The 24,096-nt window shown below is 47.2% G+C and overlaps 1 protein-coding gene across 1 annotated transcript in view; it reads left to right on the top strand.

The window, feature by feature from the left end:
* LOC148136393 (uncharacterized) overlaps nt 1-24,096 on the top strand; it is a 100,982-nt gene that overhangs the window by 4,570 nt on the left and 72,316 nt on the right. Inside the window, exons 2-3 of the mRNA XM_087983253.1 lie at nt 21,452-21,681; nt 23,201-23,301. Of these exons, the coding sequence (XP_087839379.1) occupies nt 21,486-21,681; nt 23,201-23,301 (297 nt within the window). The 5' untranslated portion in view covers nt 21,452-21,485. The remainder of the gene's footprint in view (nt 1-21,451; nt 21,682-23,200; nt 23,302-24,096) is intronic.

The following is a 24,096-nucleotide window of genomic DNA, read 5'->3' as shown; positions in this document are numbered from 1 at the left end:
TTCACTCCTGGGATAATAGCCCTTACATCCACAGTGAATCAGTCCTGGACTGCCGCTGTTTTGCCAGTAGGCTCCTCTGGCTCTGAATTCCCGTCTCGTCGCCGTCCTTCTCAAATCCCAGAGTCTAATCATGGTTAGGGTGCAGAAAGAGGCCATTTGGCCCATCAGAGCACCACCAGCTCACTAAACGAGCATCATTACCTCATGCCAATCCCCTGAATTTATATTCCTCCAAACTCATTATCTCTATCCAAATGACCATCCAATGACCCTCTTGAACGCCTCAATTGTACCTGCCTCCACTTCACTTCCAGCCACTCCACACCCTAACTAATAGCTGTGTTCTTCTGCAAAACACTTTCCAATCCGTGCCCTCTCATTCACGTTCGTTTTACCAGGAAGAATTTCTCTCTCTCCACTGTGTGCTCTATCACATCTCTTCCTCACTCTCCAAAGTGTACAGTCCCGATTTCCTCCACCCACTCTCATCAATGGAGCACAAAACTGAATTATAAACTCCTGACTCTGCAGTTTCCAGCGCGTTTTGATTGTGAGAGCGTTAAGCAAGTGACTTTGACAGAAGGGTGTTGGCGAGACTACCAGAGCGTAGGCACCAGAGCTCCACTTATGTTTTCGGGTTGCTGATTATTCTTTCTTTTTAACGTGTCAATAATGGAAGGGGGGAGGGGGTTTAGGATTAGCCCTTGGTTGAAAGAGTGATCAGAGTCCTGGTGAATATGAAATCATCATTCATTAATTCAAGAAGGGATTCCTGGAGGAAGTTTGAAGTCTTGAGAGGTCAGGACATGAAACGTAAGGCAAATAATTTGGACACCTTTAGGAAAAGAATGGCAAATGTGGGTCACATACAGACTGAGAGGACGTAGGGTGGGTGGAGGATGGTATGGGACAGATGGACCAAATGTCGAAGTTCACTCTCCATGCTGAGTTACTGCTCCTGCATGGGTAGGCCCACACAAATGAATCGTGCCAGACCCACAGGATGCCTAACACAAGAACTGATGAAGGAGCAGCATTCTGAAAGCTAGTGTGCTTCCAATTAAACCTGTTGGACTATAACCTGGTGTTGTGGGATTTTTAACCTTTAACACAAGAACCGTGTGCTTCACGGGAGTTAACACTGTCCGAATGGACATAACTTGCATTGTGGAAGAGCTTGACTTTATCAGGGGTACTCAGGCTTGGAAACAACCCCCTGGGCTTTTTAAAATTTTATTCATTCACGGGATGAGGGCGTCACTGGCTGGGCCAGCATTTATTGCCCCATCCCTAATTGCCCAGAGGGCAGTTAAGAGTCAACTATAAAAACAGAAGTCGCTGGAAAAGCTCAGCAGGTTTGGCAGCACCTTTGAAGAGAAATCAGAGTTAATCTTTTGGGTCTGGTGACCCTTCCTCAGAACTGAGTCTCAGAACTGCATGTATTAATGTAGAACTCTGAGCTCAAAGACTGCATGAATTCATGTAAAACTCCGTTATCTCACTTTTTAGATTAGAATCAGTGTAAATATCATGGCATAGACAGAGAACACAGGGGGCTAACACCTTCAACATATTGTCTAGCTATCACCATTGTTAACAGTTAACCTGAGAATGCAACTTTTTTTAAAAAAGATTTTGTGATTTACACATGAAAGAAGTGAAACTATCATGGTATTCTAAAGGCTTAACAGACAATCAAATTTTCCATGTATAATTTCAGTTATATCACACTAAATGTGTGCGATAAATTCTGTGTGTTAGGATTGAGCCCTCCACTACCACCTGATGAAGGAGCGTCGCTCCGAAAGCTAGTGTGCTTCCAATTAAACCTATTGGACTATAACCTGGTGTTGTGTGATTTTTTAACTTTGTACACCCCAGTCCAACACCGGCATCTCCAAATCAGTTTAAGGGTGGCAGTTTCATTCCCTAAAGGACATTACTGAACCAGGTGGGGCACTTTCCGCCCTCCCCCCCAGCAATCGACAATGGATTCAGAGCCATCATTGGACTTTTAATTCAAGATTTTTAAAATTGAATGACATTATCTGCTATGACAGGATTTGAATCCCGAACACTACCTCAGTCTCTGGATTAGCAGACCCCTGTTCATGCCACAAGGCTGTCACCTCCTCTTAGCCAATAACCGGCAATATGCAAACTATTATAAAAAAAGAATACTGCGAGACATTTCGAGAATCTGTATTCCTCAGTTCCACTCTCATTATGCAGACGGTGAATCACATCCTGATGGCTCCCTCACCCTACAGGAATATTGCATTGCACCTATGGTACAGAAGAAGGCTATTCAGCCCATCCACTGAATGCTGATGCTCATGTCCTGTACTGCCCTCTCACCCAACCTTACACTCTTTGCATTCGTTAAACGTGTTTTAGATTATTTGCTGTGCTCATTCCTAACATTTCACAGGAATTACTTTGCTCATGAATATTTTACACTCATGCTACCTCCCCCCTCCCCTGAAATTTGTCCGTATGTAAAGGAACAAAAGCAGGCCTTTCTAATGGTGGCACAGTGGTTAGCACTGCTGCCTCACAGCGCCAGAGACCCGGGTTCAATTCCCGCCTCAAGGCGACTGACTGTGTGGAGTTTGCACATTCTCCCCGTGTCTGCGTGGGTTTCCTCCGGGTGCTCCGGTTTCCTCCCACAGTCCAAAGATGTGCAGGTCAGGTGAATTGGCCATGCTAAATTGTCCATAGTGTTAGGTAAGGGGTAAATGTAGGGGTATGGGTGGTTTGCGCTTCGGCGGGTCGATGTGGACTTGTTGGGCCGAAGGGCCTATTTCCACACTGTAAAGTAATCTAATCTAATCTGTGGAGCGGCCAGATAATTTCAAGCCTTCCTTCTCTGGCACAAGTGGGACTTGAACCCTGGCCCAGAGGTAGAGAGACACTACCACTGCACCACAACAGCCCAGCACATGGTGCCTTTATGCTCCACATTTTTAAAATTCCCTTCAAAGGATGACACTGGCTAGGCCAGCAATTATTCCCCGTCCCTAATTGCCTGGGGAACAGTTAAGAGTCAACCACAATCACTGGAGTCACATGTAGGCCAGACCAGGTAAGGTCAGCAGTTTCCTTCTCTAAAGGGCATGAGTGAGCCAGATGGGTTTTTCCCGACAATGGATTTGTGGTCATCAATAGACTCTTATTTCCAGTTTTTTTAAAAAAGTTGGATTCAAATTTCACCTTCATGGGATTTGAACCTGCGTTCCCAGAACATTATCTGGGTTGCTGGATTAAGTCCTGAAGAAGGACTTATGCCCGAAACGTCGATTCTCCTGTTCCCTGGATGCTGCCTGACCTGCTGCGCTTTTCCAGCAACACATTTTCAGTTGCTGGATTAATAGCCTATCAAGAATACCACTAGGCCATTACGACATGAACTGACACCTGCTCCTCCCATTAATGTAACCTTATATTTTTCTCTCTTTCGTCCATCAAAAATCCCCTTACACCTCTCTCTGTGGGTGGTGAGTTCAACAGTCTGCACCCCTCCCTGAGGTTATCAAGCGTCCCCCCCTCAGGATCCCCTTGTTTTGGACCAAAGCCCCTTTTGGTTTCTTTGTTTTGGAGACTTTTGTTGGATCTTCCCTCAGCCTTCATGTCGAACTCATTACACTCCCGAGCAAAGTTGGGCAATTCACATTTCACTCCCTGTGTTTCTTTGCTCCCCCACTTCCCTTTGTAAAGTCATGGAACGCTTGCCAGAAAGTTGCATTTACAACTTTGGGCCTGGGATTCGCGGCTTGGAACTGGTCCCCGATTTCGTGGAAGCTGATCTTTCTGTACATGGAATCCGCTCCGAGGGCGGCTCTCAGTAAATCACTTTTGAAGTTTGTTTTGAGCTTGCCAGATGTGGGAGCTTGTATATGGGTTATCAAGGGAACGTCTCTGCTCCTTTCATCTCCCCCCTGAAAGGTTTCAAACTCCCTCACATGCGCGCTGAGGCATTGTGTCACGTCAGCTGACATTTTCGGCACAGCAGGATCCCACAAAGGGCAATGGGTTGTTTGGACAGTTGGTGCCCCTAATGTTGGCCGAGAGAGGAATGTTACCCGAGGCACTGGAAGAGCTTGCCAGTTCCTCCTAATGTGAATGCCCCTCTGTGTTTTTGGATAGAGGTGGGTACCTGCCCTGCGCTGACACACATTTAAAAAAGGGAGGGGGAAGAAATTGACCCTTGTAGAAACATAGACCCCCCCCCATAGTGTGGGCTGACCCTCTGAACAGCATCCCACACAGATTCCCCCATTCCTATTCCAGTAAACCTGCATTCCCCATGGTTAACCCAACCAGTCTGCACACTGTGGGACAATTTCCCACAGCCAATCCATCTGACCTGCACATCTTTGGAAGGAATATCACACAGGCTCAGGGAAAAGCTGCAAACTCTACAAGGCTGGGATTGAACCCAGGACCCTGGCGCTGTGAAGCAACAGTACTAATTGCTGAGCCACCATGCCTCGACATCCCAAAGATGGCAGTCATGACCCCAAGATATAATATGGGAGAGGCGGACATCAAAGCATCATTCTGTAGCTTAAACACTTCAGTGCAGAAAATCAAGACCAAACACACCAATGATGCAGTGAGAATAGATTCATAGAATCCCTGCAGTGTGGAAACAGGCCCTTCAGCCCAACAAGTCCACACTAACCCTCTGAAAAGAATCCCACCCAGACCCATTCCCCTACACTATTAATCTACAATTACCCTTGACTAATACGCCTAACCTACACATCATTGAACACTGCAGGCAACTTAGCATGGCCAATTCACCCTAACCTACATATTAGTGGACCGTGGAAGGAAACCCATACAGACACAGGGAGAATGTACACACACCATACAAACAGTCACGCAAGGCTGGAATTGAACCTGGGTCCCTGGTACTGTGAGGTAGCAGTGCTAACCACTGAGCCACTGCACCTTTAATGGCAGCTCCAATCACCTGCTTGGCTGCATGGAAAAGATCCAAATGGCAGTGTTGAGACGAGGGTACTCACCCTGGGCTCCTGCCCAATATTTGTCCCTCAATCCTCCAAGTGCAATTCTACAGAGGCTGAAAAATGGGAAAATGTGTAGAACATGCTGGAACTGTGCGGCAGGCCAGCCAGCATCTGTGGAGGCCAATAGAGTCGACATGTTTAGGTCAATGTTCTTTAATTAGTGCAAAAAGAAATCCGATTAGCTGGGCTGTTATCACGCGGCTGGTTGAGGGAGTTTGCTGTGTGTAAATTCGCTGCCACGTTTCCTATATTACATTTCACAGAAGAATACACCACTGGCTGCAAAAGGTAGCCAAGGGTTCTGAAGGGTGCTATACAAATGCAAGTCTTTCTTTTGTCTACGAGTTCGTCCTAACAGTGCAATTTGGCTCAATTTAGACAGGAAGAGAGTTAAAGAGTAAAAATGGTCTAATTTCTAAGTATAAAGCCACACTCCTATCTATAAGTCCATGGGTGTGCAACCTAGGCCGATCCTCCAGTACAGTGCTGAGATGTCGTGAACAGTGTTAAGCAAATACAAGTCAGCATTTTTCCTTCCTGTGTTGATTTGGCAATCATTGTGCTGTTTTCTTTTGAGTGACCATAAGATATTCATATCAGTTATCCCAAGGAAGATATAAATATTCATTGTAGGTCTGGCATGCTGGAAGTTAAAGTGTCAGTATTTCATAGAATCGCTACAGTGTGGAAGCAGGCCATTCAGCCCACACTGACCCTCCCTACAACGCTGCATTTTCTGTGGCTAATCCACCTAGCCTGCACACCTTTGGATTGTGGGAGGAAACCAAAACAGACACGGGGAGAACGTGCAAACTCCACACAGACAGTCACCCGAGGTGGAAACCGAACCTGGGTCCCTGGTGCTAGGAGGCAGCAGTGCTAACCACTGACCCACCCAGGACCATCTCAGTGTTTTCAGGGGAGGGGTCTCAAGGAGCAATGTTTAAAATGTATTCGGTCAGTAGGTGTGGGCCGGGCCGGCGCTAATCTGTAACTGCCCCAGAGAAGGTGGTAATACTGTTGTAGTTCCTGTGGTGTAGGGGCACGTGTTAGGGAGGGTGTTCCAGGAATTTGTCCCAGTGAAGTAGCGGTGATGTATTTCCAAGTCAGGATGGTGAGTGCCTCAGAGGGGAGCTCAAAGAGGATGGTGTTCCCATGTATCTTCTGCCCTTGTCCTTCTAGATGGGTTTGGAAAGGTGTGGTAATTGTATTGAGGTCAGCCAACTGGACATTGTAGAACCTGAGTTCCCTGATTTGGGCTGTTAACCTGGTCCAATCAGGGAGCCCTGGCTGACTAATAAGAGGGCGAGCGTCAGAGGTAATGACACTCTGATAGCTGACTCTGAAGGAGGCAGTACTAAAGTCAAAGACTGTCCATGTGTACTTAAAGGGTGACTTGGTGACATGATACCAGCAGTTATTTCAGAAGGTGCTGTCAAAGGAGCCTTGAGGATGTGTTGCAGTGTATCTTTTAAATTAATGCAGAAGAACTAGGAACAGGTGGAGGCCATTCAGCCCCTCGAGACTGCCTTACCATTTAGTATGATCATGGTTGATCTCATCTTGGTCTCAAACCCACTTCCCTGCCCGCTCCCCATAACCCATTACTAATTAAAAGTCTACTTCCTCCTTACATTTACTAAATCTCCTGACAGCCACCACACCCTGGAGGAGTGAATTCCTGACCCTTTTTGAGATACACGTGATTTCTCCTCATCTCTGTTTTGAATCTTATCCTGAAACTGTGACCTCTCGCTCTAGATCGCCTCCACACATAGAAATGCTCTCTCTACCTCTATCTTGTCAATTCCCCCTTCAGCGTCTTTTTGACCTGCAATTGTTGGGTGCCCGAGAGCGGAGGAGGGGAGTCAGGAGGTGAGTTACTCACCACAGCATTCCCAGCCTCTGACCTGCTCTTCTAGCCACAGTGTTTATATGGCTGGTTCAAAGCAGTCCAAGCTCCCAACATAACATGTCGATCCACATCCAACTCAGAACGACTGAATGACCGCACCATCACAGACAGTGGAGGCATTTACATGAATCACCCTCTCCACTCCACACAACTGACTGCATAGATTCCTATCTTTAGGAATGTGAAGTTTCATCTGGATTGTTTATGGAGCACACTTGGCTTGTTACCTTGCCCAAAATATCAAAGTTCACTGCTGTTTGTTTATACTATAACGACGCAGTTCTCAACTCAACCATGTCCGTAACTATAGGGAAGGGGGCGATAACAAAAACGGACCATTTTGTGGAGCACGTTTTCGTTTTGCAGCCATTCGAACTGCCCAGTCTCGGACTCAAACCCACCCTTCAACACCAGGGCATCAATGCAGACTTCACCAGTTTCTTCATTTCCCCTCCCCCCGCCTTACCCCAGTCCCAACCTTCCAACTCAGCACCGTCCTCATGACCTGTCCCACCTGTCAATCTTCCTTCTCACCTATCCACTCCACCCTCCCCTCCGACCTATCACTTTTACCCCTTCCTCCATCCACCTATTGCACTCTCAACTACCTTGTCCCCAGCTCCACCCCCCTCCCATTTATCTCTCCACCCCCCCCCCCCCCAAGGCTTCCAGCCTCATTCCTGATAAAGGGCTCCTGCCTGAAACATCGATTTTCCTGTTGCCCGGATGCTGCCTGACCTGCTGTGCTTTTCCAGCACCACTCTAATCTTGATCCATGGGAACTACAGCCTTTTGGTCTCTTCGCTCTCTCTCTCTCTCTCTTTCTTCTTGATAGTTTCCATACAAAGCTCAGATGTAGGCCATTCAGCCCCTTGAGTCAAGATTAGAATGATGCTGGAAAAGCACTGCAGGTCAGGCAGCATCCGAAGAGCAGGAAAATCGACAGAATATCCCTGTATCAGGAATCTGTCCCTTGAGTCTGCCTCTGTCCTTTAATAAGATCATCAGTGACACCACAATAGCCTCAAACCCACATTTTCCCTCCATCACCTTTACCCCTTGTTTATTGAGAATCTATCTACCACTGCCTTCAAAACCATCAAAGGACCTGCTTCCACCAACTGCTCAGGAAATGGCTTCCAAAGATTTCCAACCCAGTGAAATAAAAATTCACATCATCACTGTTTTAAATGAGCAACCCCCTTATTTTGAAACATTGCTCCCAAGTTCCAGATTACTCCACAAGAGGAAACGTCCTTGCCCACATCCAAGACCGCTCAGCGTCACATAAGTCACAGTCAAGTCACCTCTTACTTTCCTAAACTCCAGCGGATATAAGCCGAGCTAACCTTTTCAAGTGTGAACCCCTCAGCTCCCATTGCCAGTTGAGAGATGGGCCTGATGTGAGTGAGATCCATATCACACTAAATTCTACACTCGCTGTCTGGTAGGTCATGCATAGAGGCACATCAAGACAGAATGATCCGGAAGCTAAGCTCAGCGCAACGATCTCCTAATGCCGCAGTCATAGGAGGAAGAAATTTCTATTTCTCTTGCCCTATTGCAATCTTGCAGCATTCCAAAAAGTACTTGCCAATCAGTTAAAGCACATGTCCCTGTTGTAGGGTAGAATAGAACCCCGACAGTGGGGAAGCAGGCTGTTCAGCCCATCGAGTCCACACCAACCCTTCGATGAGCATCCCCCACAACCCTGCATTTACCATGACCAACCTATACATTCCTGGATATCTTAGAGTGGTCGATCCACCCTAACCTGCTCACCTTTGGATCTACACGAGGAGAACATGTAAACTCCATGTAGGCAGTCATCCGCGGGTGGGATTGAAGCCAGGTCGCTGGCGCTGTAAGGCAGCAGTGCTAACCACTGAGCCACTGTGCTGCCCTAGTGTAGGTAAGGAAGCAGCCATGAACAGCAGTGCCATAAATTAAACCACTTCAACAATGCTGGTTGAAGAGTAAAAATTCTCCAGGACTGCTGTTGAAAGATGATGTAGGCCGTGCTTTGAAGTTTATTCTCACTCTCCTGGGTCGCTAAGCTTTTTCAAAAGAAATGCCTATTCTGCATATCAGTTTGAAATTTAAATTAGGATTTCAGAACGCCAGTCTGCACAAAGGATTAATGTGAATTTTGCAGCGAAGCAGAATTGTATCTGCTAATTATCCATTAATGCAAGATTATCCCCTTCATTTGGCATTAATTTATATAGAAATTTGACCAAAACTCATTGTAGTGGACATTAACCTGTAATTGGATTGGACCCTTCAGAATGGAGCGTTTATAATGGATGAGAGAAATCTCGTTAGTGTAGCATCATTTAATTGTTTTGATTATAGAGGATTAAAAGGAATGCATCACTGTTCTGAAACATAATCAGCAAATTTCGGAAGAAAAGGGCTGGAGAGATTTCGGGTATCTGTCCTGCACAATAGTTTGCAAATTGTAAATGGACTTATTACTGGAGGTTTCATCATACGATTTTTCAACCTCTTAACTTTGTTTTTCTCGTTATTCTTTCACATCTTCAATATTTTTAAAGCAAATGCTTTTTAACGAAAGTAGAAGTTTTAAAAAAACATTTTACCTGTGACCTCCGACCCTCATGGTTGGCTGCATGACAACCAGTGACCAGGAGGCGGCCATTTTCTGGGCGACGGAACCTGTATCGATGGGTGTGAAAGTACAACCCCACATAGACGGTGAGGAATTGTGAACGATGATCACCTCCCAACACTGTAATCATTAGTCAAAATTGTACCAGATGTATTAGTCAAAAGGAAAGTCAACATGGCAAGAGATACTAAACACAGTGGCCAAAATTTGCAGTGCGGGGGCTGAATATCTACTAGAGTTGAGCAAAGCATGAAGTGATCTCTTTGAAGCCTGCAAGACCCTGAGGGGATTTGGCTGAGCGGATATTTCCCCTCGTGACAGAGTCTAGATCTGAGAGGCACACACCAATTACAGTGATCACAGAACACAGCCCAGTTCATCACGTAAGCCAACCTGCCATCCATTGACTCCATTTTTACTTCCTAGTGCCTCAGGAAGGCAGCCAACATCATCATCAAAGACCCCTCACAGCACCCTCCCACCCCGGTTATACTCTCTTCCAGCCTTTTCCACTGAGCAGAAGATACAGAAGCTTAAACACACTTACCAACAGATTCAGGAGCAGCTTCTTCCCCGCTGTGTTAGACTTCTGAACGTCGATCTCGCAAATTGCGCACCTTCTCCACAGCCGTAACAGTGTATTCCTTGCTCTGTTCTATTATCCCAATGACACTTTGTATGGTATGATCTGTCTCTTACTGCACGCAAAACAAAACTTTTCACTGCACATGTGACAATAATAAATCAAATCAGATTAAAAACGAGAGATCGCCCATTTAGGTTGGGAACGTGGAGAAATTGCTCCTTTCAGAGTCTGCAGATGCCTCTGCCTCAGGGAGAGGAGAGATTGGGGTCGTGGAATATATCCCATGTTGGTCAACAAGTTATGGTTGGAAAACAGAGTTGAGGCCACAATCAGATCTTACTAAACAGGTTCAAGGGGCTGAACTTTTTTTTCCTCTATATTTATTCACGTAATTTATTGGATTAGGCCAGCATTTATTGCCCATTCCTAATTGCACAGGGACAGGTTCAGAGCCAACCACACTGCTAGAGTCACATGCCAGCCAGACAACTAAGGGCGACAGCTTCCTTCCCTACAGGGCATTAGTGAACCAGATGGGTTTGTTCCCCCAATAATCAATTCATAGTCAACATTAGATACTCAATTCCAGATATTTATTGAATTCATTTTCTACCATAAACAGGATCTGCACAACACTACCTGGATTAACAATCCAGTGATAATACCACTAGGCCATCACCTCCCCTCTAACGGCTGACTCCTGCTCCCCATTCATATATCACTCAGCAGCCAGGAGCTGTACAAAGGCCCCTGTAGCTGACCCATCCGTCTCCTCCAGAGATCCAAAGCTATGGGATGCTGAGGTTTGACCAGTCCTTTCTGCCACACAAATGTGAGTGTTCACTTCCATAGCCTTCTCCCAGATTGTTATTTTTATGGGTCGCGTTAATTGGAGGTTGTCCGAGAGGGCAGTGGGATCTGAAACCAACGTTCGAAAGGGAGTTAGATAAACATATTACTAAGTGAGAAAGAAATAAGAGGCTAGAAGTGAAAGCAAGGTAAGGGAGGTCCTCCCCATTGTTTTAGCCGCATGTAAATGGAGCAGATAATAGAGTCAGACAACACAGAAACAGACCCTTCGGTCCAATGCTGAACATAATCCCAAACTAGATGAGTCCCACCTCCCTGCTCCTAGCCTGTAACCCTCCAAACCTTTCCTATTCATATATCCATCCAAATGTCTTTTAATTGTACCTGTATCCATCCCTTCCTCAGGAAGTTCACTGCACATGTGACCCACCCTCTGTGTGAAAAATCTGTCCCTCAAGCCTTTTTTAAATCTCTCGCCTCTCACCTTAAAAATATTGTGCCCCCTAGTCTTGAAAATTCCCCCACCCTAGGGAAAAGGCAACAGCCATCAACTCTATCCATACCCCTCATTATTTTATAAACTTCTATCAGGTCACCAGCTGATTTAATTCCTGGGATCTTGCTGTGTACAAAGAGGTTGCTGCACTCGCCTGCGATCAACCGCGGCTACGCTTCCAGAATGAAAAGGGAATTCGATTTTGAGGCGTCCCGTGGTCCTGCAAGGCGCTTTGCAAATGCAGAAATCACTGGGGAAAGCCCAGCAGGTGGGGGTGCAGACAGGGAGAGGAATCAAGATTACAGTAGTGCTGGAAAAGCACAGCAGGTCAGGGCTTTTGCCCGAAACGTCAATTTTCCTGCTCCTTGGATGTTCCAGCATCTGCAGTACCTACTTTCGCCCTGCGGACATTTCGGGTCTGGTGACCCCTTCTGCAGACAGCAGTCAACTCTGCTCCCTCTCTCTCTCTCTCTCTGTCCACGGATCCTGCTGAGATTTCCCCAGCAATTTCTGCTTTTGTTTCTGACTCCAAGCATCTGCAGTTCTTTGAGTTGTTTTTTTCTTTAACCGCTATGTAAATGCAGTTCTTTTCTTTGTGAACTCTTGCCCGTACACACGGGCACTCTGGATGTATGGACCCTGGGCAAAATCCCAGATTGGTAGCACTGTTGGATGTCTGGGAGAATGGTCACCCCCCCCCAAATCTTTGAGGTTTGATACAGACCATGATCCATCTCCACAGGGTGGACTCCCTGACACAGTGCTCAGCAACCAGATGGTATTATAAAAATTCTAATTATATAAAATTTTCCATTCGGACTGCTACAAGTGGAAGCAATTTTTACTGGAAGGCACTTTGTGTGTGTATGTGTGTGCATGCGTGTGCCTGTATGTGTGTGTGTTTGTGTGTCTGTGTGCGTATATGTATTTGCGTGTGTGTGTGTCTGTGTGTCTGTGCATCTGTATGTGCATCTGTATCTGTGTGTGTATGTCTGTGTGTCTATGTGTGTGTCAGTGCATGTGTGTATGTGTCTGTGTGTGTGCGCATGTGTGTGCGTGTGTGCGTGTATGTGTGTGCGCGTGTGTATGTGTGTCTGTACACGTGTATGTGTGTGTGTGCATGTGTGTGTGCGCGCGTGTCTATGTGTGCGTGTGCATGTTTGTGTGTTTGTGTGTGCGCGCGCTTTGTCGATGCGTTAGTGCAGGGAATGGGAAAAGTAAAACGTTTTTTTGTGATCAGGAAATGCGAGTATCAAGCCATTACAGGAAAACAGCTCAGACTCAGGAATGCAACAACAGCATCTGGGACCCACCCCGAAAATAATTGAAAAAAGCAGTGTTCCCGACTCCAGACATCAAGTCAATTGTCCTGGCAACTCCCTTTTGGGCCATCACCATAGGTGGTCTGCTAATGACACAATTCCAGTTTCCACTTCCCCCAACCCAGAACCAACCCCATTTAGCCAAAACATGGTCTGTCAAAGCTAGGGAGACGGGCAGAAATGTCAAGCAAAGCCACTCCACTGACATTAGTCCTCGGTTAATCGAAAGAATGAGAGGCAGTCCACTGCAACATGCAAGACTCTGAATGGCTCCTTTCATAGTGTGGAGACTGAGAGGCAGGTTCCCCATCCAGTCTTCAATACGAGGGCATCGTTATAGAGTTGCACAGCATGGAAACAGACCCTTCAGTCCAACTCGTCCATGCTGACCATAGAGTCAGAGGGATGTATAGCATGGAAACAGACCCTTCGGTCCAACTCGTCCATGCTGACCATAGAGTCAGAGGGGTGTATAGCACAGAACAGACCCTTCGGTCCAACTCGTCCATGCCGACCAGATATCCCAACCCAATCTAGTCCCACCTGCCAGCACCCGACCCATATCCCTCCAAACCCTTCCTATCCATATACTCATCCAAATGCCTTTTAAATGTTGCAATTGTACCAGCCTCCACCACTTCCTCTGGCAGCTCATTCCATTCACGCACCACCCTCTGCGTGAAAATGTTGCCCCTTAGGTTCCTTTTATATCTTTCCCCTCTCAGTCTAAACCTATGCCCTCTAGTTCTGGACTCCCCCACCCCAGGGAAAAGACCTTATCTATTTATCCTATCCATGCCCCTCATGATTTTATAAACCTCTATAAGGTCACCCATCAGCCTCCGATGCTTCAGGGAAAACAGCCCCAGTCTGTTCAGCCTCTCCCTATAGCTCAAATCCTCCAACCCTGGCAACATCCTTGCAAATCTTTTCTGAACCCTTTCAAGTTTCACTACAACCTTCTGATAGAAGGGAGACCAGAATTGCACACAATATTCCAACAGTTGCCTGACCAATGTCCTGTACAGCTGCAACATGCCCTCCCAACTCCTGTACATAATACTCTGACTAATAAAGGAAAGCATATTAAACACCTTCTTCACTATCCTATCTACCTGTGACTCCACTTTCAAGGAGCTATGAACCTGCACTTCAAGGTCCCTTTGTTCAGCAACACTCTTTAGGACCTTACCATTAAGTGTGTAAGCCCTGCTAAGATTTGCTTTCTCAAAATGCAGCACCTCACATTTATCTAAATTGAACTCCATCTGCCACTTCTCAGCCCATTGGACCATCTGATCAAGATCCTGTTGTAATCTGAGGTAACCTTCTTCGCTAAACCACTACACCTCCAATTTTGGTGTCATCTGCAAACTTACTAACTTTACTTCTTATGCTCGCATCCAAATCATTTATATAAATGATGAAAAGTAGTGGACCCAGCACCGATCCTCGTGGCACCCCACTGGTCAGAGGCCTCCAGTCTGAAAAACAACCCTCCACCACCACCCTCTGTCTTCTACCTTTGAGCCAGTCCTGTATCCAAATGGCTACTTCTCCCTGTATACCATGAATCCTAACCTTGCTAATCAGTCTCCCAGAGGGAACAGATATCCTAAATTAATCTAGTCCCATTTGCCAGCACTTGGCCCATATCCCTCCAAACCCTTCTTATTCACATACCCATCCAGATGCCTTTTAAATGTTGCAATTGTACCAGCCTCCACCACTTCCTCTGGCAGCCCATTCCCGGAGTAAAGTAGCCAGTCATTTAGCACTGAAGGGAGGCCATTTGTTCCATCGTGGCCCATGCTGGCTGTCTTGAAGAGCTTCATCATCGTGCACACCTTTATCTCAGTAGTCTTACAATTTGCTTTTTCTCTCTTGGCCGATCTTTGGAATTCTCTACCCAGTCCTAGAATGAATTTGAGGCTGTGGTAAACAGGATTCTCAAGGATTGAAGCAATATGGGCGATGGGCAGGAGAGTGGGGTTGAAGCCCCCCCAATATCGGCCATGATTGGTGTTGAATTGTGGCATAGGCCTGACAGGCCAAATAGCCTAATCCAGCTCCTATTTCTCGTGTCCTTTACACTGTCTGACAATACTTCCAGAGGGGTTCCTGTGAGGCAGAGGGTTAAAAGGAAAATCAATTTAGTCAGTGCGGTTGGCTGTATGAACAGGCGGCAACTATTAATTGGTAGTGTGTACATTGTTGCATGAGTGAAAAGGTAGGGTTTATTTGCACTTTAATGCTTTGTGAAGTTAAACTATCCAATCCCTTCCTCACCTTCAAACACTAGCCTCTGCTGTGTAGCACACACAAAGCCAAGTGGCTTATTTTGAATTGGACAATATATTTGCTAAATCAATCAGGCCATCAAAGGCTTTAGTTTTGCCAACCGGTTTTAATCTGAGGATCAGAGTAATGGGATTGTTTCACAGGGCTGCCTTTTTCCTCTCCCTCTCTCTTTAGCTTCAAGGGATCCGGGCACCGCCCTGCTTTGTCGAATTAACAAAGATCCAAACGCGCTCATTGAAGGCTGGTTTGAGTCAGAAGGTGCTGAGTCCAAACCCTTGGAGCCTCAAATCGAGGAACACACTTAAGCTTTGTCCTACTGGGTGCATTCACTGAAGCTGTTTTGTAGGCAGCCTCACCAAGACTTCTTGGACAAACTCATGATCTTTAGCGGAGAAGGGCAGCACATACATGGGAACACCTCTGTTCTCAAGTTCCCCTCCAAGCCCATTGGCCTTCCTGACTTGGAAATATATCACCGTTCCTTTACTATCACTGAGTTAAAAACCCGAAACTCCATACCTAACAGCATTGTGCCTACACCCCAAGGACAATTCAAGAGAGCAGTTCACCAATGCTCTCTCTAGGGCATTTAGAGTCAAAGAGTCATAGAGATGTACAGCATGGAAACAGACCCTTCAGTCCAACCTGTCCATGCCGACCAGATATCCCAACCCAATCTAGTCACGCCTGCCAGCACTCAGCCCATATCCCTCCAAACCCTTCCTATTCATATAACCATCCAAATGCCTCTTAAATGTTGCAATTGTACCAGCCTCCGCTATTTCCTTTGGCAGCTCATTATCCTGGGGTACTGTGTCCAGTTCTGGTCGCCCTGTTATGGGAAGGATATTATTAAGCTGGAGAGGGCTCAGAAGAGATTTACCAGGATGTTGCCGGGTGTGGAAGGTCTGAGTTATAAAGAAAGGCTGGACAGGCTGGGACTTTTGTCACTGGAGCGTAGGAGGTTGAGAGGTGACCTTACACAAGTCTATAAAATAATGAGAGGTATCGATAGCCTGAATGGTAGTTGTCTTTACCCTAGGGTAGGGGATTTCACGACTAAGGGACACATTTTTTAAGGTGAGAGGAGAGAGATTTAGAGAAGACATGGGGCAAATCTTTTATACAGAGGGTGGTACATGTGTGGAATGAACTTCCTGAGGAAGCGTTAGAAGGTGGGTACAATTACAACATTTAAAAGACATTTGGACAAGTACATGAGTAGGAAAGGTTTGGAGGGAAATGGGCCAGGAGCAGGCAGGTGGGACTAGTTTAGTTTGGGATTATGGTTGGTATGAACAGGTTGGGCCGAAGGGCCTGTTTCCGTGCTATACAACCCTATGAGTTCTAACTGTTGGTCCAGCCAATTCAACATGAATCGATTGATGACAATTTGACTCCCCTTCTCAGGTGGGTATGAAAGAACCAATGACATTTCTCGAAGGTGAGGGATGAGTTTTTTTCAATGTCTCTCCTTCAAGACCATCACAGATTATCTGGTCACAATCCCATTTTTGTTTGTGGGAGCTTGCTGTGAATAAGCTGACCTCAGTGTTCCACATGTTATCACAATGTGGAGGGGTCGGTGTTGGACTGGGGGGGACAAAGTTAAAAATCACCCAACACCAGGTTAGAGTCCAACGGGTATATTTGGAAGCACTAGCTTTCAGAGCACTGCTGCTTCATCAGGTAACTAGTTAGTTACTAGTTAGAAAGCTAGTGCTTCCAAATAAACCTGTTGGACTATAACCTGGTGTAAGGTGATTTTTAACTTTGTGGAGATGTTACTGCAGCACCTTGTCGGTATGTCACTGGGCTGTAGGCCACCCTGGGATGTCCAAAGGCACTTTCACTTTGGACTACCTTCTGCCCTATACTTTGAAAGACTGACCATGTTTGCCCACTCTCCTATATAGATACAGGAGGAGGCCATTCAGCCCCTCGAGCCTACTCCACCAGCCAGTGAGAGCTTTGTTGGCCCCTGGTGTTGCCAGTGTTGGATGTGTAATCCTGACATCACTGGACACGGATTCACCTTTAACCTCTTCACAGGGACATCCTATCAGCTACAGCATATCTCCCACATCCTACACCACCACCACCACCATACTACCTCTCCCCTCCCCCCCCCATCCCAATTCCCCAGCCTAGGGCAAATACAAACAGCAGAGGGATATGCTGACTGAGAGGGGTAGTGGACAAGCCTCTGCTTGCATTAGGATTCAGTGCTGCTCCACCTTCGTAATTCTTCTCGATTTACTTCACCTCACGTTGAAATACCTTGGAAAAGGTTCCAAACTTCCCTTGACATGGGCTGATTTCTCCGGAACCCCCAGCGCTAATGTTCTGGGGAATAAAAGCAAAATACTGCAGATGCTGGAAAGCTGAAATCAAAACGGAAAAGGCTGGGAAAACACAACGGGTCTGGCCGGTCCTGTGGAGAGAGAAAAACCCAGTTAATGCTTCCAGTCTGATATGCCTCAAGCAACTGTCTGTGTGGGGTTTGCACATTCTCCCCTGTGTCTGCGGGGGTTTCCTCTGGGTGCTCCAGTTCCCTCCCACAGCCCGAAGACATACAGATTAAGGTGGATTGCCCATGTTAAATTGTCCTGTAGTGCCCAGGGATGTGCAGGCTAGGTAGATTGACCATGCTAAATTACCCATAGTGCCCAGGGATGTGCAGGTTAGGGTGGATTAGCCATGCTAAATTACGCATAGTGCCCAGGGATGTGCAGGTTAGAGTGGATTGGCCATGCTAAATTACGCATAGTGCCCAGGGATGTGCAGGTGAGGGTGGATTGGCCATGCTAAATTACCCATAGTGCTCAGGGATGTGCAGGTTAGGGTGGATTGGCCATGCTAAATTACCCATACTGTACAGGGATGTGCAGGTTAGGGTGGATTGACCATGCTAAATTACCCATAGTGCCCAGGGATGTGTAGGTTAGGGTTGATTGACCATGCTAAATTACCCACAGTGTTCAGGGAAGTGTAGGTTAGGGTGGATTGGCCATGCTAAATTACCCATAGTGCCCAGGGATGTGCAGGTTAGGGTGGATTGGCCATGCTAAATTACCTATAGTGCCCAGGGATATGCAGGTTAGGGTGGATTGACCATGTTAAATGACCCATAGTGCCCAGGGATGTGCAGGTTAGGGTGGATTGACCATGCTAAATTACCCCAGGGAGTCCAGGCTTGTGGAGGCTAGGTGGGTTAGCCATGGGAAATGCAGGTTTACAGGGATGGGTCTGTGTGGAATGCTCTTCAGAGTGTCGGTGTGGACCTCAATGGGCTGAATGGCCTGCTTTCGTACTGTAGGGATTCTGTGATCCCATGATCCTTTTTTCTGAAGTAGCTTCATACCGGACCCAAAACGTTAATGCTGTCTCACTCTCTCTCCCCAGATGCTGCTGAGTTGCTCCAGCAATTTCTGTTTCGATTCATTGTTCTGGGGGCGTGAGTTCAAAACCCACCCACGGCAGGTTAGGGTTGAATAAAATGTGGGATTAGCAGCTAGCCATACGTTGTTGTAGAAACCCATCTGGGTCACTAATGTCTTTGAGGGAAGGGAATCTGCCATCCTTACCTGGTCTGGCCTAGACGTGACCCCAGACCCAATGCAATGTGCTTGCCCCTTAACTGCTGTTTCGGTAATAAACGTTGGTCCAGCCAGTGAAACTCACATTCTGTGAACGAGTCACCGCCTCTGTTCCCCTAAACACGTGACCTAGCATGCCTTGGTGTCAAATGTGAATGCCGCGAAGAGCCGTGGGGCTTTTCCCTGCAATTAAAGGTGCTATATAAATGCAACTTGCCATCGTTCATATCAACGCAAGCCCGTAAACCTCCTTTTCCCACTGAGAGTCAACAGGTTGTGACAGCATGGAAACAGACCCTTCGGCCCAACTCGTCCATGCCGACCAGATATCCTAAATTAATCTAGCCCCATTTGCCAGCACTTTGCCTGTGTCCCCCTAAGCGGAGGTGGGTACTGCAGATGCTGGAGATTAGAGTCAAGATTAGAGTGGTGCTGGAAAAGCAGAGCAGGTCAGGCAGCACCCGAGGAGCAGGAAAATCAACGTTTCGTGCAAAGGCCCTTCATCAGAAATGAGCTCATTTCCTGCTCCTCCGATGCTGCCTGACCTGCTCTGCTTTTCCAGCACCACTCTAATCTTGACTGTATTCTTCTAAACCCTTCCTATTCATATACCCATCCAGATGCCTTTTAAGACCATAAATGCTGTAATTGTACCAGCCTCCACCACTTCCTCTGGCAGCTCATTCCAGACACACATCACCCTCTGTGTGAAAAAGTTGCCCTTTAGGTCCCTTTTAAATCTTTCCCCTCTCACCTTAAACCTATGCCTTCTAGTTTCCCCTCTCTGGGGAAAAGACCATGGCTGTTCGCCCTATCCATGGTTACCCAGAATGCATCCTGGCGTTGAGGATGGCGGATGTCACCATTGACAATATGGTCCTCAATCTCTACTTTGCAAGCTGTCAGAGCTATGATGGTAATACAGCCTGGAAAGGGGCACAGTCTCTCTGTGTGCCCTGCTGTGCACCAGGCCTCTATTTCGTCTGACTTTGCGATCATAATCTTTCACTTTAACAACGTGTGACTCCTGTGGTCTCCTGGCAAAGCTTGGTTCTTAGTGCAGTCAGAACGAAACCCTCATGTCCATGTTAAGTAAAGTCTGTAAATAATACACTTAATCACCTGACACAGCCTCCCTACTCAGAGACCAGCTGGGAGGAGGAAAACACTTGGTCAAAATCTTAATCGATAACTGAGATATGACTTTTTTAAAAATAAAATCAATCCCAGGGAAAGGTATTACTTTCAGGGGTAAATCCTGTTTCTAAAACAGTCCCAATATTTTGGCTGGAAGCCCGATTTAGCTTCACATGTTTTATGGAAAGATAGTTTCAAGCTCATTTTTATTTATTCGGTTGTAATCATTTGTGGATTTTTAAAGGGTGCTTTTGAAAGGGAATATATTTGCTTGTCCACTTGATGTCTGTGCTGGAGTAAGGGAGTCTGTTTGCTCACTGGGGTTTCAAAGATGAGGTGGAGCGGGGGTATCTCACGGGGGTATCTCTGAACAGAGCTACACAGGGTAAACACAGGAGGGATGTTCCTGATGACCAGGGAGTCCAGAACCAGGGGTTGATGTCTCAGGAGGCGGTAAGATGTCTCACACCCCCCCACCAACCCAACCTCTACTCCCGGCACCTTCCCCTGCAACCGCAAGAAATGCAAAACTTGCGCCCACACCTCCCCCCTCACTTCCCTCCAAGGCCCCAATGGATCCTTCCATATCCGCCACAAATTCACCTGCACCTCCACACACATCATTTACTGCATCCGCTGCACACGATGTGGCCTCCTCTGTATTGGGGAGACAGGCCGCCTACTTGCGGAACATTTCAGAGAACACCTCTGGGACACCCGCACCAACCAACCCAACCACCCCATGGCTCAACATTTCAACTCCCACTCCACCAAGGACATGCAGGTCCTTGGACTCCTCCATCGCCAGACCATAGCAACATGATGGCTGGAGGAAGAGCGCCTCATCCAACCACAAGGGATGAACTCAGATTTCTCCAGTTTCCTCATTTCCCCTCCCCCCACCTTGCCTCAGTCCCAACCCTCGAACTCAGCACCGCCTTCCTAACCTGCAATCTTCTTCCTGACCTCTCCGCGCCCACCCCCACTCCGGCCTATCACCCTCACCTTAACCTCCTTCCACCTATCGCATTTCCAACGCCCCTCCACCAAGTCCCTCCTCCCTACCTTTTATCTTAGCCTGCTTGGCACACTCTCCTCATTCCTGAAGAAGGGCTCATGCCTGAAACGTCGATTCTCCTGCTCCTTGGATGCTGCCTGACCTGCTGCGCTTTTCCAGCAACACATTTTCAGCTCAGGAGGTGGTAACCACTGTTGATTGTTGTTTAAAACCCCATCTGGTTCACTCATGTCCTTTAGTGAAGGAAACCTGCCAACTTTATCTGGTCTGGTTGACATGTGACTCCAGACCAAAGGCCCAAGGGTATAGGGTCGGCCATTTTGAACTGAGTTCAGAAGCAATGCCTTCACCCAGACAGTGGGGAGCCTGTGGAATTCTCTGCCACAGAAAGCAGTTGAGGCCAAAACATTGAATATTTTCAAGAAGGAATTAGTTATAGTTCATGGGGTTAAAGGGATTGAAGAGTATGGGGGGAGAGAGCGGGAGCATGGGACTGAGTTGGATGACCAGTCGTGATCATATTGAACAGCAGAGCAATTCTCTAAGGGATGAATGGCCTCCCTTTGCTCCGACTTATGATTTTTCTCTCTCTTGAACAGCCACTGCACCGAACATTCCAGAGTCGGGAATGGGATGGAGTTTATCCGGGGAGAAAGAACGCTGTGCGTCGCCCCAGTAACTCGCCTTCGGCCCCAGCCTCAGACAGCTGCCTTCCCTCTGGCTCACCGATCGGCCATTCGTTCATCCCCAGCCATTCCCTACCGGTTTGAGAGGTGGCTTCTAACACTGGAGATGGAAGAGCAGGTGGACCAGTCACTGGGTGAAAGAGGTATGTTTTAAGGAGCTTCTGAAAGGAGGAACGGGGAAGGGCGGGGCAGGGGGGTGTGCACAGTTGAGGAGAGAGGGAGGAGGGAGGACATTTCAGGACACAGGGGAGCTCCTGACAGCACATTCGGTGGCAGAGTGGTTAAAACCGGAGATGCCAGAACTACAGTGGGCATCTTGGAGGGTTCTGGTTGCCGGGAGGCACCCATTGCCAATTGTGCAGCATGTAGAATCGTTGAGGTTGACAGGAATTAGAACGTATATTGCTATGATGTTGCCCAAAGTCAGGCTTTCCCCTCTCTCCACCACACCCCGTCGTTGTCCAACTGTCACCACCAGCCCTATGTATGTGTGTGTGGAGGCATGGCTCAGCAGTCCTGCAGGTTAGACAATCCAATCCATGACTCGGAAGGTAACACCACTCACCTTGGGTTTTTCTAACCCGCCCCCCCCTCCCCCCCCCCGACCTCTGCGTCCCAGCCATGTTTATCCTTCGACCGACGTCACCAGAAATAACATCTGCTGGCTTCATTGCTGCATGGCTGGCTGTGGGATCTTACTGTGCACAGTTCGGCTGCTGTCTTCCTCACGTTTCACGGCAGTGACGGCTCTTCAGGAACCCATCATTGGCTGTATAAAGCATGGCCTGCCTCTAGCGATGGTCCTGCCACTGAGATTAAGACAAAGTGTCATAGAGTCATAGAGATGTAAGCATGGAAACAGATCCTTCGGCCTAACTCATCCATGCCGACCAGATAATCTTAAATTAATCTTGTCCCATTTGCCAGCATTTGGCCTGAATCTGTCTAAACCCTTCCCATTCATATACCCATCCATATGTCTTTTAAATATTATAATTGTACCAGCCTCCACCACTTCCTCTGGCAGCTCATTCCATAAACGTACCACCCTCTGTGTGAAAACGTTGCCCCTTAGGTCCCTTTTATATCTTTCCCCTATCACCCTAAACCTATGCCCTCTAGTTCTGGACTCCCCCACCTCAGAGAAAAGCCCTTGTCTATCTACACTATCCATACCCCTCATGATTTTATAAACCTCTGTAAAGTCACCCCTCAGCCTCCAACGGTCCGGGGAAAACAGCCCCAGTCTATTTAACCTCTCCCTATAGCTCAAACCCTCCAACCCTGGCAACATCCTTGTAAATATTTTCTGAACCCTTTCAAGTTTCACTACAACCTTCTGATAAGAGGGAGACCAGAATTGCACACAATATTCCAAAAGTGGCCTGACCAACGTCTATTTTGAATCAATCTCTCTGGTTCAGTGCCGTGTGTATACAATATTGTGACCCTGCCTGGCTGTTCATCCGCTGGGGATCTGCAAGTGGCATGTAGAAAGCAGTGATTTGCTGCAGCATCTGCCCCGTAGCTTATATCGTGTCCTACTGTTTTAGGTCAGCGATCCCCTAGATGAGCCAGTGATTACTAGACAATTTTCCATTGACATAACACAGGGCACATTCCCACGAATGGAACTCTAAGCCAATGGTCTCTCTGTGACAGGAGTGCCAAGAGCCAATCAGAATGAGGAATTGTTTGCAATGAAGACAAATGAACAAATTCTGTGCGTGATTTGTTGGAAGGATTTTATTGAGCTGTGCAAGGTAGGCAGTGCCCAATATATTAAATTAAAATGCACCTGAACTGGAGGGTTTACTATGGGGAAAGGCTGGATAGGTCAGGGCTATCTTCCCTGGAGTGTCAGAGGCTGATGGGTGACCGTGTATAAAGTTATGATGGGCATGGATGAAGAGCCAAGTTCTTTTCCCCAGGGGAGGGGAAACTAGAAGGCAAAGGTTTAAGGTGAGAGGGACAAGATTTAAAAGGGACCTAAGGGGTAACTTTTTCACGCAGAGGCGTGGTGCATATATGGAATGAGCTGCCAGAGGAAGTGGTGGAGGCTGGTACAATTGCAACATTTAAGAGGCATCTGGATGGGTATATGAATAAGAAGGGTTAGAGGGACATGGGTCAAGTCCTGGCAAATGGGACTAATTTGGGTTAGGATATCTGGTCAGCGTGGATAAGTTGGACCGAAGGGTCTGCTGTACATCTCTATGACTCTAAGCGGCCTAACCTGCAGAACGAGATGCTGGAAAGTGAAATCAGGGAGGAGTGGCTCATTCTCTGGCTGACACAGATGTAACAGTGGAGTGGTGTCTTGCTGCAACCTTACTATGATCAAAGTGAACGTTATAACCTTGAGTCAGGCTTTGCTCAAGCCCAGGCCACAATTCACAAGAACATTACAATTGGGCTTCTTAACGAGGTGACAGAGCTCCTGAAAGCAGTTGAAAGAAATAGAAATTCAGAAACGATTTGTCGGAGTTGTTGTAAAGTCGTTATATTCAGCCAGACCCACTCCAGTGCAGTTTGGCAGCTGGTAACCTGGCATTGGT

This window comes from Chiloscyllium plagiosum, unplaced genomic scaffold (genome assembly GCF_037043375.1).
Source record: "Chiloscyllium plagiosum isolate Xiang-an unplaced genomic scaffold, Cpla_swu_hap1 HiC_scaffold_45, whole genome shotgun sequence".
In the NCBI taxonomy this organism is placed as follows: domain Eukaryota; kingdom Metazoa; phylum Chordata; class Chondrichthyes; order Orectolobiformes; family Hemiscylliidae; genus Chiloscyllium; species Chiloscyllium plagiosum.
Note: the sequence above shows the minus strand (reverse complement) of the source record. Positions and strands in the feature narration are given on the sequence as shown.